The 15,904-nt window shown below is 37.4% G+C and overlaps 2 protein-coding genes and 1 long non-coding RNA gene across 3 annotated transcripts in view; 1 reads left to right on the top strand and 2 right to left on the bottom strand.

Annotated features, from left to right (window-relative positions):
- Positions 1-3,022, bottom strand: part of LOC122992045 (interleukin-1 receptor type 1-like) — a 36,169-nt gene extending 33,147 nt beyond the window's left edge. The window contains exon 1 of the mRNA XM_044365592.1: positions 2,924-3,022. The gene's annotated coding sequence lies outside the window, so the exon portion shown is untranslated. The remainder of the gene's footprint in view (positions 1-2,923) is intronic.
- On the top strand, positions 1,306-15,513 carry LOC122992050. The gene is made up of 2 exons (XR_006405980.1): positions 1,306-1,643; positions 15,393-15,513. It is a non-coding gene; the product is annotated as an uncharacterized LOC122992050 (long non-coding RNA).
- The window catches only part of LOC122992047 (interleukin-1 receptor type 1-like), a 23,282-nt gene continuing 20,401 nt past the window's right edge, over positions 13,024-15,904 (bottom strand). Inside the window, exons 10-11 of the mRNA XM_044365594.1 lie at positions 14,989-15,195; positions 13,024-13,649 (exon numbers count right to left, since the gene is read on the bottom strand). Of these exons, the coding sequence (XP_044221529.1) occupies positions 13,465-13,649; positions 14,989-15,195 (392 nt within the window). The 3' untranslated portion in view covers positions 13,024-13,464. The remainder of the gene's footprint in view (positions 13,650-14,988; positions 15,196-15,904) is intronic.

Here is a 15,904-nt window from a genome sequence, read left to right as displayed (position 1 = left end):
TTTAATCATCATGTCAATGACTACACTAATTCAAGGGCTTTGGATTTCCTGGATCTTGTTGCTCGTCTCAATATTGTTCGGCATGTACAGAGTGCCACCCACATTCATGGAAATACACTGGACTTAGTTATTACTAGGAGTATTGTATCATCCATTGCCAAAGTCCCTGTTTCTGATCATTCTTATGTCTTTTTTAACACCACCTTTTTTACATCAAATAATTGTCCAGAGACTGTTGTTGTGAAGTGTTACATTGACGATTTTATTTTCATTATATATGCTCCCACTCGGAAACATTATTAACTATCACCTGTTATTTACCATTTTTATGCTGATGACACGCAATTGTACATCGCTGTATCACCAGATGACCCCAATGCATTGCATGCTCTCATTGCCAGTCTAACTGACATTAATGTTTGGATGGGTAAAAACTTTTTAAAATTAAATGAGGAAAAAAATGAAATTCTTTTAATAGGACCCACAATGGCAAGAGAAAAACTGCACTCAATGCTTAGTCAACAGTTTAAAACACAAACACAAACTTGGGAGTGATTTTAGACTCTGATTTAAATTTTAATTCTCATTTTAACAAGGTCATTAAAATATAATTTTTTCATCTCAGAGACATTGCCAAAGTCAGACCTTTTTAACTCAGAAAGATGCTCAAATGCTCATTAATGCTTTTATTACTAGCCATTTAGACTATTTTAATTCCCTTTTTACTGGATTACCTAAAAAGAAAATGGATCATATCACCCCACTGTTGAAGACACTGCACTGGCTTCCTGTATCGTTTAGAATTTATTTTAAAGTTCTTTTACTTGTTTATAAAGCTTTAAATAACCTCGCTCCTCCCTACATCAGAGATTTTCTTTCATTTTATATTCCAGCCAGATCAGTAAGGTCCTCCACCACTATGCCCCTAAACTGTGGAACGCACAGCCTCTGGATATTAGAATGGCAAGCTCTCTCTGTATTTTTGAAAGGAAATTAAAGACCTATCTTTTTAATCTGGTTTTTAACTTTTAATTTGGAGTAATGTTATAAAGTTTAGCTTTAATTTTTAAGTTTTAATCTTTTATGTTATTTTATCCCTAGTGTTTATTTTTTGACATTCATTTTGTTTTATTCTATTTTGGAAACTTCATTGTTTTATTGTTGTAATTTTAAATCCTGCAAATTTGTATTTATTGTTGTTTTAATCCTGCTATGTTAAGCACTTTGGGCTGCATGTTTGTATGAAAGGTGCTGTATAAATAAAGCTTCGTTAAATTTGTAGCGATTAGCCATCCCTACCTCAGAATGCCCCATCACACACACACACACAGCTGTCCCGGACACGCCTACTCCTGACCCAACCGTGTCATTCACCTTTTTCTGGAGTGATGACGTGGTACGGTAGTAAAAAAAAAAAAAGATTGCGCAGTACTACGAGAATATGAATGGCGGCGTCCGGCTTCCTTGTTTTTTCGATTGAAAATCCGCGTTACCTACAACCGCGGTGCTCACGGCAGAATTCTCCAAGCAATGCAATCTTGGATGTCATGCACCTCGTGGAGCTACGGCGGATAATCGTCTGATGTGGAAGGAAACGCACGGACGGCCTTGACTTCACTGAGCAGGACTCACGTGACAAAAAGGTACTCCGGTAAAAGAGTTTTGTTTTCCTTATGGGTGGGTTTTCTGTTCTTTTTCATGCTGCGATTGAACTCAACTGAATTTACTGTGATTTTCACGCTGAAATTGAACTGAATTGACTGTGGGTCTTCATGCTGCAATTGAACTGAACGGAATTGAACTATTGTTTGAAACGAACTGAACTGAACTGTTTTTCTTATTTGGAAATAATATTATTTTGAAGAATATTTCGTTTTGGGGGTTATTGAGGGGGAACATTTATTTTTGTTTTGGTTGCACTTGAATCCTTAATACGCTTATTTTTTTGCATTGAGAGATTGCTGTTGTGGTGGTTTATTGTTGTTGGTTCAAACTATATGGTTTGCTTATTGAACGGTGTTTTGGAGGGTTCAAGTGAGTATTGTGTTTGTATGCTCTATACTTGAGTCCTGTGGACGGTTGACTTAACTAAAAAAATTATTGACTCTCAAGGAGAATATTGTTAGGCGTGGACCTAACTGGCACCCCACTCTACTAGTCAAACCATTACGAGTTGAATTGAGTTGTAGATTTGGAAAAACATTCACTAAATCACTCATTCATCGCTTAACAGGTGATGATTAAGTGACATATGTGTTAGAAAGCAGCTGCCTATTTACACACCCAACAGAGACAGAGTTGTTGAGAGTTTGTGGGCCAGAAAACTAAAACAATGAGCTTAAAGAGGCTAAAAAGCTGTGGAGCTGCAGAGATAGACACTTGTCTGTTAGTGAGCCCATTCACATTGTATATAGTAAATGTACAGTAGTCATTTGATCCACTGTTGATATAGAAATGTTGATTAGTACAGTTTTAATCACTCTGTACCTGCCATGTGCAGACACTGTGGAAATAACAGATCACTAAACCATTTAACAAAACCCATCACACACAGTCCCTCTTTGAGTATGTTTTCCTCTCCCTCACAGGGCTGTTATTATAACATCATGCAATTAACACTGGTATAATTTTACATAAAAGGTACACTTACAGATGAAGCCACTTGCTCCACTGCAGCCTCAAAAAAGAGACAGCATTTTGAAAATACCAACTTGCTTTTTGCCTATCCAAAAAAGTTTTCAACTCTCAGTAATTACATTTAAATATTTACTCTGGCTAAAAGTAATTCTTTTTCTTGCTTTTATCGTTCAGATCTATGTCAAGTTTCTTTTTTCTTAAGTTTAGACAAGATTATGCACTTAAAGTATAATGCATATTCAAATAAACATGCAGCAACAGGGTTCAAATTAAAAAGCTTTCTTACCTCATGAAAGAGTTTGTTGAGAGGTGGAGCAGATCCGGTTAGACTGTCTGTGATGTTCTTCTACAGTGATTTTATATCTTCTCTGCTATCGCTCAGCAGTGTTGGTGAGCAGAATCACCTTGACATGAGCACAAGACAAAAACGGAAATCACATTGCACCTCCCACCCTTCTCTCTCTCTCTCTCTCTCTCTCTCTCTCTCTCTCTCTCTCTCTCTCTCTCTCTCTCTCTCTCTCTCTCTCTCTCTCTCTCTCTCTCTCTCTCTCTCTCTCTCTTAACAAAACAGAGAAAAAAAATCTTATTCTTATTCACAAAGACATGACTGCTTGTATGTTGCCACAGAGGCTATTTGGTTAAGTATCAAGGTTGAATCAACTGCACAGGGGGTTGAACTTTACATCAAAACTTTATCAGTAGATCATAGTCAAGTTGCAGATATCCCATAGCATGAGGCTGTTCTTGAGCTCAGGGCATACTTTAAACTGGGCAAAGCCATGCATGTTCCCCTAATCCTGTCTGCTTCTGGGATTCCTAAAGATTGGAGACTTCCCAGACTGAATTAATGGAGGACTTTAAAGAAATGAATCCCTGTTATAGATATATGCAAAGTCAGAGAGATGACTGTCAGTGCTTCCCAATGAGAGGACTCATTGGAGGGACTAAGTAGATGAGAGACTGAGAGAGGACTAAGTAGATGATTGAGAGCACTTTTCAATGAGGAAACACACTGAGTGAATGAATGAATGAAAGTGCATCCTAACAGCGCAGCTTATTTTCTGTTTAGCCGTTCAGGTTCAGAACAACAGATATGCATAAAGCTTTGCTCTTTGTTCAAGACTTTTCTTTTGGAAATGTAGGCATTGTCTTTGCAGGTAAACTTTTAATAGTCTGGATACCGATAATCAGTATAACATCAATCTACATTATTACAGTACTCTTTCTTTTGGGATGTTTCCTGGGATGTCACAGAGAGTATATTGCAAGCACGACACTGCTTTCCTTCTCTACTGCAGCTGCTGGCCTTTGAAACTGCTGAAAGACAGCCCTGGAAATACATACGCATGTAGGGGTGGGGAGGTAGAGTGTTGTATTACCACGGAAAACTCAGTGTGCCAAGTATTGGTCATGTTTTATTTGGCTGTGCATGTTCCATAGTGACAAAGGCTGTAATCATGCTTGATACAGGCAGTGCATGAGGTGGCATGAAGGTATGAGATAACTAACACCACCTGTCCATTCAGGTTTGCACCATTTTGTTTGCTGGCTTGTTGGTGAAACATGTGAAAACTCATGTGAAAACTTATGAGTCATGTCATCTGAGTTTGGAAGTCATGACCATAAATGTTAATAAAAACAGTTTGGAAAGGAGTGACGCAGTTTTCTCGGGCAGGATATTCCCTGCCCGAGAAAACTGTGCCTCATCCATTGATTCTACTGAATCAATGGATGAGGCACTGTGTGGTCACCAACCAAAGGTCTCCTGTGAGACAAGAAAGCACAAAACTCAGGGGAAGATGCCAAGTTAGTAACATGCATTAATGGTACATGACTGTGTACAGTGGGAGAGGGATGGGAGGAGAGAGAAGCTCAGTGCATCATGGGAAGTCTAGGCAGTCGAGGCCTATAGCAGCATAATTAAGGGCTGGTACAAGGCAAGCCTGGGCTGGCCCTGACTATAAGCAAGAGAAAAACTGCACTCAATGCTTAGTCAACAGTTTAAAACACAAACTTGGGAGTGATTTTAGACTCTGATTTAAATTTTAATTATCATTTTAACAAGGTCATTAAAATATAATTTTTTCATCTCAGAAACATTGCCAAAGTCAGACCTTTTTAACTCAGAGAGATGCCCAAATGCTCATTAATGCTTTTATTACTAGCCATTTAGACTATTTTAATTCCCTTTTTACTGGATTACCTAAAAAGAAAATGGATCATATCACCCCACTGTTGAAGACACTGCACTGGCTTCCTGTAACGTTTAGAATTTATTTTAAAGTTCTTTTACTTGTTTATAAAGCTTTAAATAACCTCGCTCCTCCCTACATCAGAGATTTTCTTTCATTTTATATTCCAGCCAGATCAGTAAGGTCCTCCACCACTATGCCCCTAAACTGTGGAACGCACAGCCTCTGGATATTAGAATGGCAAGCTCTCTCTGTATTTTTGAAAGGAAATTAATGACCTATCTTTTTAATCTGGCTTTTAATTTTTAATTTGGAGTAATGTTATAAAGTTTAGCTTTAATTTTTAAGTTTTAATCTTTTATGTAATTTTATCCCTAGTGTTTATTTTTTGACATTCATTTTGTTTTATTCTATTTTGGAAACTTCATTGTTTTGTTGTTGTAATTTTAAATCCTGCAAAATTTTATTTATTGTTGTTTTAATCCTGCTATGTGAAGCACTTTGGGCTGCATGTTTGTATGAAAGGTGATGTAAAGCTTACTTAAGTTTGTAGCGATTAGCCATCCCTACCTCAGAATGCCCCATCACACACACACACACAGCTGTCCCGGACACGCCCACTCCTGACCCAACCGTGTCATTCACCTTTTTCTGGAGTGATGACGTGGTACGGTAGTAAAAAAAAAAAGATCGCGCAGTATTACGAGAATATGAATGGCGGCGTCCGGCTTCCTTGTTTTTTCGATTGAAAATCCGCGTTACCTACAACCGCGGTGCTCACGGCAGAGTTCTCCAAGCAATGCAATCTTACAAAAGAAAAGTCTTGAACAAAGAGCAAAGCTTTATGCATATCTGTTGTTCTGAACCTGAACGGCTAAACAGAAAATAAGCTGCGCTGTTAGGATGCACTTTCATTCATTCATTCACTCAGTGTGACTATAAGCCTTATCAAAAAGGAAAGTTTTAAGCCTACTCTTAGATGTAGAGAGGAGGTCTGCCTCCCAGACCCATAGATTATTATAATTAATTAATTAATAGAATAATATAATCATCACTGCACACACAATGGAAAAAGCCAAATATAGTACTGACAACCTAATATGTTGAGAAAGTAGAATCAAAATCACTGGGGTTTTGCTTCAAGACGTTTCACTATTCGTACAAAACACTTAGTCAGTTGTAATTGTTCTGGAGAATAGAATACATTGTAAAAAAAACAGTAAAAAGTCTGGCAGCAAAGTTTCCAGATGGATACTGCCAAATTTCAGTAATTGACCATAACACAAAATTACAAAAAATATAGAGCAAGTTTTACAGTCAAAATTGATTAGATTACAGCATATTATTGTTATTGTTGATAAATGTGCATTGAACTGCTGGAAAACGGCTGTTATTCATGTTTTTTGACATATTGAAAACAACTACCTTTCAAGTTAACCACTGTAAATTTAGGGCATTTATTACTTAATTTATGAAACAACCCAGTCTATCTACAGTAATCTCCCATTAAAATACTGTTTTTTTCATGTATAGTAACTAAGAAATTACGTATTAAAATGCAGTAAGTACATAAAATCAATTTACATTAATACAATCAATTTACAGTATTAATCATTTTAGAGAACTATTATATTAAAAAAAAGTTCACTGGACAGTGGAAAAACAAACATAGTACATCAAAAATAGCTAAATTTCACTGTAAATTTATGCTATTTAGGAGTTACTTTATGAAATTGACCTGTCTACCTACAGTGATTTCCTGTAAGATTATGGTTCTCCAAGTTAAAAAACAAACAAACTTTGACACAATGTATAAATATAGAATATGTACTTTAACAAAAAGGAATTTCTGCACATTTACAGTATTAGTTAGTAATTTTAGAGGATTGTAATGTTAAAATTTTTTTATTAGATAATGTAAGTATTGTATGTCAAAATACATGAACAATAGCTATATTTAAACATAATCTCTGTAAATTTAGGGTATTACACAGTTCTGTTATGGAATTTCCCATTATATCTACAGTGATTCTTTATTAAAATACAGGTTTTACTATGTTCAAAACAAGGAAATAATGTGTAAACATATAATATGTACCCTCAATGAAACAGAAAAGTCTGTGAATTTATGGCCATTTTAGTGTATTGTGAACAAATATAATAAATATTTGTTCACAATACACTAAAATGGCCTTTCCTGTAAAATTACCCACCAAAATATACTGATCTTAGACAAAGAGGTCAGATGGTTTGAGTGAGGCTGTTTACTGTATGTCAAACCTTCCCTGAACATAAGAGGAGAATGAAGACAACATTTTACAGTGCTCTGCTAACATCCATGTCCGGGTATTTCTCCCAACTCCTTCTCACCAGTGCAGGTGAGGACATGCATGAGAACAAGACCTCCTCATACTGGTGGGTGGACCCATGGTCACCTGTAGTTTTTTTTTTTTTTTTTTTATGTTTATAGACTTAAATCAGTCTGATATCAGTCTTTTCCAAAAAATGTGTTAACTTGACATGTGCATGGGAGCTTACCATAAACCAAAGCAGATAAATACTGGTAATAACGTGGTTTGGAGTGAACATTAAAATCATTGTGAAACTGTGCCTCCTCGAAATAACTGACTGACTACACCATGCAAGTTCACTTACATATTTTAGTGCTGTTGCTGGTATCAGTGCTTTGGGCTTGGAAGGTAAGTTGGCATGGACCTCACAGATTTCCAATGAAGGGATGTATCAGTCTGATGAAAGATATCTGCATGACATCTGCTGTGTTTTTCTCTGCAGCAGAAGTCTTGAATGACCAGACAGGGAGGAAAAGTTGAAAGCATAGTGACATGCACCCAATGACAGTGACAATGTTCCTATCCTTATCTTGCATGCAAAAGTAACATCTCAAATGATGATCACTTTTTGATTATATTATTATTGGTCTCATAGCTGTGACAACTTAACTAAGCTTTATTTATACATCACCTTTCATACAAACATGCAGCCCAAAGTGCTTCACATAGCAGGATTAAAACAACAATAAATAAAATTTTGCAGGACTTAAAATTACAACAATAAAACAATGAAGTTTCAAAAATAGAATAAAATAAAATGAATGTCAAAAAAATAAACACTAGGGATAAAATAACATAAAAACCACTCGAGTTTAATATTATATTGTGGAATTTTTATTTGATGGCTCTGTGTAGGGGAAATCGTAGAGTTTGCCACACTAATTTTAGGCTATGGTTTTGCAATCAATAACTTTATTTGAACAGTATAGCCCTACATCTCATAGAAACACCAAGAACATAAAGAAATGGTTTTCCCAGTTCCCAGAACCCATTAAACAACTTTGGGATGAACTGCAACACCAACTCCAAGCCAAGCTTTTTCACCCAACATCAGTGTTGGATCTCACTGATGTTCTTGTGGCTTAATGGGAGCAAATCCCTGCAGCCAGGTTCCACAATCCAGTGGAAACCTTTGTCAGAAAAGTGGAGGCTGCTAAATATTTTTGGCTGGACCAGCCATGGACCAGGCCTATAACCGCAGTTGTCCGTGAGCAAGTGAGTGCCTGAGTGAGTGATGAATTTACACCATTGGTTGGCCGGCCAAGTGTTGGAGTTTCCTCATTGGCCGTTGCTCTTTCAAAATGAATGGGTGCAAGATGATGGAAGCGGAGGACAGACGCTCTCAGCTCTGGTCTTAAATGCAGAGAAGCAATAACTGAACAAAAGAAAGATGCTGTTGGACTGTTAGCTTCATAATCATTTATTAGCTACCGGACTTCACATCCAAGCTAACGCTGTGCGCCCAGCTGAAAGAGCAAAGCGATAACATTACCCTGCAGTTTTTGTGCAGATTTGCAGTGCAGATTTGCTGACTGGCTGCGTAAGATCAGGATCTGATATGATGTTTACTAAGGTAATACTCCCTCACCTCTACTTCTATACAAATTGCCAACAATTAAGTTAATTTAATGAAAAGACGAGAAGGCTTAGTGCCAAAGGTCTTGTGATTCGATTTGTGAAGATGGGGCAGAGATTGGTGTACCCCTAGGTACATATAAGAAGCAATGCAGAACATAATTGCTTTTGATGCAAGTAAATTGCTGCACACACTAAACACAACATGATGACAGAGAAAGAAGAAGAACAAGAAGTGGTGTAGGTACGGAAGACAAGATGTGTTAATCCGGAAAGTAAATGTGCCATAATTGCTGCGTTTCTGAAGAGCTGACATGTGTCAACACTTATAAATAGACTAACAGATGTCAACCAACAATGACCAACCAACAGTTCACAGGTGTGGGTGCTTTGACAGGCATCATATGCTGCTGGTGTGTGTTTCTCTTTAGAGTCAATGCCCACAGGTAGAAACATTTGTGAGGAAATGTCCAGTAAGTAAGAATGTTTACAGTATTTGTGTCAAAATTTTAAAAAGTAGACCACAAACAAGATATTACTTCTGTTTGACAAAAATTTGAAAAATACTATTTTTGACTATAAAAAGTGAGAGATGGACAAACAAGATACAAGAACTGTTACAGGATGCATGAAGTCCACTGATATAACATGCAGGAGGAAGTGTAATAAAATGTTTCTCTGAAAGACTGAACAGGAAATGTTTGTGCAAGATTCAGGGAATCTATCAGTAAGGGTAATTCTCATCAGGACAGTGTTTTTTTGTGCTAGAAGAACTTAAGAAGTCTTGTAGGAACTCAGTTATAATTTAATTTTAAACTATTTAAAACTGAATTCCAAACTAAAAATTCCTCTTTGGTGGATTTATTTGTGATGAAAGCATAAAGTGTGTGTGTGTGTTGTCGAAGGTTTGCAATGGTGCAAATGCAGGTTCATGGTGGAAGTACATGATGATATTGTATTCAACGAATGTATCAACAAAATTGCAAGAGAGGGTGTTAAGAGAGGCGGAAAAGTGTGTAATTATTGTTGTAACTATTTGTTGATTCTATGCCTACCCACTGGCTGAATGCTGGTATGACTTTATGATGGAGAAAGGAGACATGATATCCATTCACCAAAAACTGTTGTTTCAAGTTTTTCTATCAGCAGGTCTCAACGAGGGGAGCCACATTCACCTGCTACATGACGTACATTTCCTAATTTCCTTATCACTCCTGGAGTTGGGAGTGTTCCCCAGAGATGAGCTGAGCTACTGACACGCAAAGTGCTCCCAAGGGACTTTCCATAACCTGTTGTTCCCCCTCTCCTTTCCACAAAGTTAGGTTGTAAAAAAATTGGCAATAAATGAAAAGTGCAAAGCAATAATTGCCTTTGAAGTTCTTCCTTTCACTTTATATGGTGTGCTGTTTCTGTGTTATGGGTGTATAAATAGGTAGAGGTCTGTCTGAAATAAGGTGAGTTAATTCATGAACAGTTATTGTAACACTTTAATTTTCTAAAATTAACAGCGTAATAAAAACAAAAACAGGATTTTTAAGCCTCTTTCCACTTTTATTCGAATACAAATACAATTACAAATAATTTTGCTGCCTCAACAAATATAGATACAAATACAAATACTGGTGCCTTATGCACATCCCTACCATCTAGCCATAGTCATGATCCTGTCATACAGGGTCCTCCCACTGTGTATGGACTGAGTGCAGCTGTGGGTCAGGTGGATGTGCAGAACTTGAGATGCTGGTCTGTTCTGAGACAGTCAAAGTAGTCTGACAAAGACAAAAGTATGGTCAAAGAGCCATACACAAGGAGACAAGTAAATACAACAGACACTGTACATCTGAATCACTTCCATGTATGTGAATGGGTATAGAAAATAAACTGATAACTCAGTGTATGACTTGCATTGATTATTAAACTGTCTACATACATGATTATATTCAGACCGTGTAACATACAGTTTTTACAATGACAGTATACAATATTATATGTAATATAATAAAGCAACAGATTTTCAATTTGAGATATGATATTCATTTAATATAAATATTACCAATACTATTGCCCAATAGCTAATGCTAACCATCATATATGCTATTTGCTGGAAAAGTGATGCCAACATATGATTTGTTGTGTATAACAGGGAATAACTGTAATTACAGTTTAACTTATGAGGTCCATGTTCAACACCTTCACTAACATTAACGCTGCTGCTGCTAAAATTAGCCTTTTGAGTCCGAGTTGCATGGACTAGCTTTCACTTCTTCTTTAGAAGAGGTCAGTTGTAGCCCAGATAGAGCTATGGATCGGGGTCCAGTTCTGTGGGCTTTTTATTGATGAAGTGAAGGAGCAAACACACTCTCTTAGGAGGAGATATTTCAGTCTCAGTCTTAGCCACGCTAGTTCTACATCGCACATGCTCTTCATGCTGAAAAGCTGAAAAGCTGAAAAGAAATGTTTTTTAAATTTGGACATAGCTGTTCCCCTAACTGCATCCCAATTCCTTTCAGAATGTACAGACATGACATTGGTCTGATTCTTGTCATCTCAAAAATGACTATATTTCCCAATATGTTGAATTATTCCTTTTAAACAAAGGGGCAGAACTTATGGAAGTAATACGCTAAAGCAACACAAAGCAGAGGCAGAAAAAAACCTTGAAATCTTCAAGCAACTGCAGTCACCCTGCTCCATGAGTGATTCAAACTTGTCCATTGAGAAAACATTGTATTTGAGGAGAGCTGAGGAGAGAAACTGGATTTTATATTGCAAGAGCTATGCCTCCTTTTCCTATAAGTATGAGTCAGTTACTGCATCAACTGATCCCTTGAAATTAATCTGCTATATTTCTGGCAATCGTAATATTTCATTCCATATCCCCTGGTTAGTTATCAACTTCAAGTACTCAACAGTGTGATTAAAATGTCTTTTGGCTTTTGAGCAAAAGACTCACACAATACCTCTCATTATTTATGAGAAATAAATGTTCATAGCAGTGTATTCTGCTGAAAATAGATATGGCTTTGGTTTCTTTTCCTACTCAAGGAATCAGAACCAGTATTATATAGAAACTAAGAATAAATAACTAATATTTGAATTTCAATTTGATTTGACATCATAAAAACAATACCCAACCCCAATCAAGGGTGTTTAATCATCCCTCACATGAGAAACACATTACGCTCAGCAGTTCATTAGGCTCACAAAAACATACAGTAAAAAAAATCAAGCACTTAAATAGGAGAGCATAAGCTTACACTCTAGTCAAGAATGTTGTCCATGTGTGTAGCATAACACAATACATCAAAAGGGAATATAAATATCAGTTTTTTATAAGGACTCTATCTGGAGCAATCTTTAGCAAAATAAAGTCTAAGCTTTCAAATACCATATGTCTAATTATACATCAGGTCTTTAGAAACCCCTACCTCCATTAGAGATGATGTGCCAACTGCAACATAGCCAGGCCTCATATGTATATTGTATGTATGACCATTGTCAGATATTGAGCACATAAAGCAGACAGTAGAACAGAAACGGGGTCAGACATCTGTTGTTGTAGGTTTAATGTTATACTCACACTCTGAATGCATTATTTCTGTTGGAGTTAAAGGACAAAAAGTCAGCTGAAAGTTTGCTGAAATTCATCAAGGTTCTCTGCTCCATGACTGTGCAGATAACTGTGCTCTTTACATTTTGTTTTGATCATTATCTAACTCTTGAAAACAGAGTTGAGCAGTTTTCAAGAAGTTTCTTCTGTTGTTTTACTGAACCTCTCTGGCCCTGTTTACACCTGGTACTAACATGCGTCTCGGGTGATCCGTTCACAAGTGGACATCTTTAAGTGTGTCTGTTTACACCTGGCATTAACATGCATCTCCACATGCGTCCTGAGTGACCACATGTGATCGGATCTCACTTCCCTGCTCTATATGCAAATAAATACGGACATCATTTCCGTTTTCAAAGACCAAATTCGTTTGTTATTCATCCAAAGCTGTGTTCAACTTGTTTGATAACAGGATAAATATTTAGGATATAAATAAATATTCCGCGTCGGGAGAGATAGAGAGAGATGCAGCGATCTCCCCGCAGCTGCATCTCTCCATTCAGAGACACCGTGTGCATTTAAGCATAAGATACAACAGCATAACTTCATTGATTATGCTAATGTTGATTAATGTTCTGTATTCTTCTACACATCCAGTAGGTCAGCTGTTACACACACAGTCCAGGTTCATACAGTGAAACTGTTTGGAGTAAAGCAGTCATCATCCTGATAAATCCTGAGCTCATTATGTTTAGCAGCGCAGCAAAACTAAAAACTGTCGTTATCAATTTGACAGGACAGAGCAAACTATCCAGCTACGTTTAGCTTCTGAAATATTTTTTTAGACAGACAAGCGAAAAATTAATGGTTTAATTTCTATTCTAACTGTCGATTTGAAGAGGGAAACTGGTTAGGTTGTTTATCCTGACTGTTATCAAACAAGTTGAACAGCCTTGGACAGAGGGTCCTGTGTCTAATCTGCCGAAAAATAGAGGACGTCAGTTGAGTAGGTGGTCCTTCAATGTCAGGGCCAAAGAAGTTGAGGTCTCGTTTCCATGTGTTGAGAATAGAGGTGCTTCCAAGAAACAAGCACATTTGTTTCCTGACAACCAAGCATCCATGCTGGGTCCGATCAGTATCAATCAGTTTTTAACTTGGTTTATACAACAGTCTGATGAATCCCTGCAGGCACTGAAGGCATGTGGTACCTCAGATTCTTCCAGAAGTGTCTGTTTGAGTTGAGTTTGTGGGTTCCAAGAGAGGTTGTCTTCCACTTCAGAGCTCCTTGTTTCCTCCTAATAAAGTGCAAAGACTCTGGTAGGTGACTGTAATCCACCGGACCACCTGGTAGAATAGAACAGAATGGTGACCATATATTACAACAAACATATTGAGTGTATTAACACATGTATTGTATCAAACCTTGACAATCATTAGTAAAAACCATTTTAGCATGTTTCCCAGTGGCATGTTTCACAGCTTCTGGCCTTCCAGTTGTTAGTGCTCAACTTTGACTTTTAGTGTAACAAGCAAGTTTATCCCCACACTTGCAGCCCCATGTAGCTTGTAACACACCAGAAGGCAAAAGTGTTAGACTGATGATAAATGCACAGAGCTTTGCTATTTTTAAATCGTTACTACTAGTGGTGCAAAAAGGTTAAAGTTTGCCCCAAATATTGCTAAATATTGTAATATAAATCAAAGGGTTTATTCTCTACACAGATTTTTCCTCAGACTCACCATGTCAGGCTCAGCTCTATGTGGTCAAAATCTATCTAGAATTATGACCTTAGACTTAAATTTGATGTTTTTAAGTATGCTAGTAACATTGCTCTATAAGGATGGCAATGTGGGTCTGTCAGCTGGTCAGTCCTTCACTTTGCTCCAGACTAAAATATCTCTGCAACTATTGGATAGATGAATTTTGGTACAGGCATTTATGTCCCCCTCAGAATAGATTATCATCACTTTATAGCCTTATAGAGTCACTAGCATGACTGGAGACTCTTAGTTTTGTGAAACATAAAAAATGTCACAGCTGTAAGCTATCGGATTGGTCAGTAGTGACTGATTCCCAGAAGTTTCTTCAAACCTTTTGGGGATTTGCTCTGACACATCTGGGATACATAGTGCTGACTATAAGTTACTGTATCTATGAACAGAAGGAGATCAAACTTTCTTGTTAAAAAAAATTATGAAAGCTGGAAATCATATTAGAGTCTTCACAGATCCACTCAGATCCTAATAAGTGAGACCTGACCCCTGGACTCGAGTGGAGCCATATCCAAACTATATTCATTCTTACTAGGTCGAGTCAGGGTCATGTTCTATTGGGTCTGTGATGTATGTCTAATAACCAAGTGGATCCAAAAGTAAAAGTTAAAGTACATTGATTCTTAAAACACGTGTTTGTCATTATTTTGGACCACTGCTAATCATCAATAGCAAATCCTGCTGCTGTCAGTGCTGGTGTTCTCTCTGTATTTGTGTCCTTCATGAAGAATGTTTGAACATTTTGGAACCATAAAGACCTCAGCTTGAGATGTCTGCAAAACACCATCCATTTGTGTCAGTGGGGTGACTACATTAGCCTAGATTGCTAAATTTGGACTTAACTTCTCAGATGTGCGATCATATGCTCACTTATTGAAATGCATCCTCATGAGTCTGAGTCTGTCCTTACCTATTTCCACGAGAATCACTCGTGGTTCGTTCTGAGTCAAAGCGTCATGAAGGCCAACTTTCTGCTCATAGCACAGCTGGTTTTGGTCATTATGTATGGGACATGCCTCCTCTGTTTTGCCATCAGTAGAAGATTTTGCCTCGGCTGACAAGATGATTATAAGTCTGCGGCATCTCTGCACGGTAGACGCAATGAGATCATGCATTGCTGTAAGAGATTAAGCACAGGAAACAAATCATTACTGCAAGGTAAAACAGGGGCAGGACTACACCTCAACCACACCACTTCTGGCATTCCTATAAATACCAACCTAACCCTCTCCTCCTCTTTTGCTCTCATATTCTGCACCCCTCCCCCCACCCTATTCTTTCTTCCTGTTTCTCCTCTCCTTCCTCCCCTTGTAGGGTCCTGGGGGAGTTCATCGTTTCCCGGGTGCCCTATGAAGCCTCCCCACACCGCATTCAAGCAAGCAAATGGAAGAACATCGCTCATCAAACTTTTTCTTTAATAAATCATTTAAACACATCTTGTTGATGGTGTGGTCCTTAGTAGTGAAACTACAGTTGAACATTTTCCAAAGCATAGCATAAGCTTTTAGGCATATATCCATCTTCTTCTAGGCTTTTCAACTTTGTTTATTTTCTCAGTGTTAAAAGGTAAGTTCACCCAAATTACAAGATGAAATGTTATCTTTTGTGGTCTGTGGAATATTCTGAGCAACAAGGACAAGGAACAAGGTCTTTTTAATGTCATTTTAGAGCTTTGAGGGACTCAAACTGATTTCCATTAAACTCAGCATAAGGTTCAGAGGCAAATGTCACAAAATCTCAGCACATACTGTAAAACTGAAAACTACCTGCAGCTATTCATGTATTTACACTATTTACGCTAATTTACACTTTTGAATCTTATTTAC

The sequence above is a fragment of the Thunnus albacares genome, chromosome 11 (assembly GCF_914725855.1).
Source record: "Thunnus albacares chromosome 11, fThuAlb1.1, whole genome shotgun sequence".
NCBI classification, from domain to species: Eukaryota; Metazoa; Chordata; class Actinopteri; order Scombriformes; family Scombridae; genus Thunnus; species Thunnus albacares.
This window is presented reverse-complemented; position numbering and strand designations above follow the sequence as displayed.